At 34.2% G+C, this 2256-nt stretch overlaps 1 protein-coding gene across 1 annotated transcript; it reads right to left on the reverse strand.

Moving 5' to 3' along the window:
- Positions 1 to 659: 659 nt before the first annotated feature.
- Positions 660 to 1766, reverse strand: LOC105315475 (U6 snRNA phosphodiesterase-like). Its single transcript, XM_011410145.2, has 4 exons — positions 1265 to 1766; positions 1157 to 1209; positions 1017 to 1109; positions 660 to 901 (listed from the first exon to the last, which is right to left on the reverse strand). The coding sequence occupies exons 1-4, from the start codon at positions 1363 to 1365 to the stop codon at positions 660 to 662; spliced, it is 489 nt and encodes a 162-aa protein (XP_011408447.1). The 5' UTR covers positions 1366 to 1766.
- Between the last annotated feature and the right edge of the window lie 490 nt (positions 1767 to 2256).

The following is a 2256-nucleotide window of genomic DNA, read 5'->3' on the forward strand; positions in this document are numbered from 1 at the left end:
AGAGGTGGCATAAACTCCATTCATGATACTTCAGGTAAACTACAGTTATTGATAGAAGCTGACAAAACTTTCCTTGAATGTGCTACAAAGGCACTTTCTTTTTTCCAGTTCTGGTTCTTCATTCATTGGATATTCTACATTGTCACTTCATTCCTAATGATTGCTCTCTCCATTGAAGCTCTTCTACTAGACATCAGAGCAACACAACATCACATTCGGTCTGGAGTCCATTTCAGTGATGCAGAAATGTGCCTACTTGTCCTCTTTTCCTTTTCAAATGTCCTCATGTTTATCTACCCGTGCTTTCAAGCAGCAAGCATCACAAGAGCAAGGAAGAAATATATACGCTACCTTACACAGGAATATGCAAAAACAGATCAGAAAGAATTAGTAGATTCATACGTCAAGTACCTGCAGAGTCGTGATTTTGGGTTCAGGTTATACGTTGGTTGTACACACATTCCATTTAATCTCAATGTTGCATACACTTCAATACTAATTGGAGCATTTGGTATTGTTCTGAGTGTGCTAACATCTGTTGCTACTTAAAGTTAATGCGTGGTCTTTTTTTGTGTGACTTATACATTATTACCATTTCTATTTTCTTTTATATTGCTGACGTTTAGTTTTTTTGTAACTTAAAATAATGTTGATTTTTGCTAATTGTGTTTATTGCTAACTTTTTGCCAATTTTTTAATTTAATAATTTTTTTGATATACCTTTTATGATTATTGGTGATTGATTCCATCAGTGATGCAGTGAGTGGTTGTATCCAGTGATACTGTATTGGTACAGTACGTGAGAGACTGAGATGTAGTTCAGACTGGAATGGTATCACGTCTTGTAGAGACTTCTTTAAGAAAGACTCCATTACATTGTTAAACCCATCAGGGAATGTAACTAAAAATAGTAACAAACTAAAAATAGTAACAAGGAGTACCAGCTAAAAATACTAAAAATTGATACTACTTTGACATAAATTTCATATACTTATGATCATTATTAATATTCTAACTTGGTATGTATACATGAGTAGGCCAATTCCCTCTAACGTGAGCAAATGATCTTTTCCTTCCATCATGATCCTCAGCTACATCAATATGATCACCTATATCATGTACTGTATCCAGTATACACTAGCAATATGAATTAAACCTTCACTGAACATGTTAGCAATGGCACCAGGTAACTCCAGAGGTTTGGAAGTACTAGTAAAAATAATTGATAATACAAAATAATAATAATTGATTGATTCCTGGGTACTTTTCTTTATATTTCTTAATTACTGGTGGAGTCTCTTCACTGCCTGAGCTGTCACTAGATGAAGAATAGCTAACCAAATGCAATGATCTACTGTCAGCCATCTTGTTCAGTTTTAATAACTATTAATAACCATAACACGTGAGAGCACGTGGTTAGATTAAAATACGGTCTGCTCTATTTACGAAGTAAACAAAGAAAATTCGGAATTAATTGTTTTGATAATATTCATAGATAGGTGTGGTGTTAATCACGTGATCAATTGTGGGTGGAGGAGTGTTATTCCGGGCGAGGTCCTTCTCTCATTCCTTTTCTCTTTTCATCCATTCTCCCTCTCTATCGTCTGCAATACCTCTCTAAAGGGCCATTGTTTTTAAATGTTACACAAAGTAATGGATACTGCCTACTCCCTGTTGTCATAGTAACATATTAGTAACTGTTGATGGAATGAATTAAACTGTTTACAAAATACAGAACATCAGCAATTTCAAGAAATATGCTCATTTCTGAAAATAGCCCATGGTTTTTTCTAAAAAATGGCTCCAAAATCACCCCCAATTTTTATTACATTTTCTGATACATATTGATGTCCTTATGCTGTGTAGAAAGTTTGAGCTGATTCCGACTTTAATTTTTCAAGTTACAACCATTTCAAGAAAATGTCAAAATTCTGAAAAATACCCAAGGCTATAGCCCATGGTTTTTTCCAAAAAATGGCTCCGAAATCACCCCAATTTTTATTACATTTTGATACATATTGATGTCCTTATGCTGTGTAGAAAGTTTGAGCTGATTCCGACTTGAATTTTTCAAGTTACAGCCATTTTAAGAAAACGTCAAAATTCTGAAAAATACCCAAGGCTATTATAGTCCATGGTTTTTCCCAAAAAATGGCTCCGAAATCACCTCAAATTTTTATTACATTTTCTGATACATATTGATGCCCTTATGCTGTGTAGAAAGTTTGAGCTGATTCCGACTTCAATTTTTCAAGT

Source organism: Amphimedon queenslandica, unplaced genomic scaffold (assembly GCF_000090795.2).
Source record: "Amphimedon queenslandica unplaced genomic scaffold, v1.1 AMPQUscaffold_10054, whole genome shotgun sequence".
NCBI classification, from domain to species: Eukaryota; Metazoa; Porifera; class Demospongiae; order Haplosclerida; family Niphatidae; genus Amphimedon; species Amphimedon queenslandica.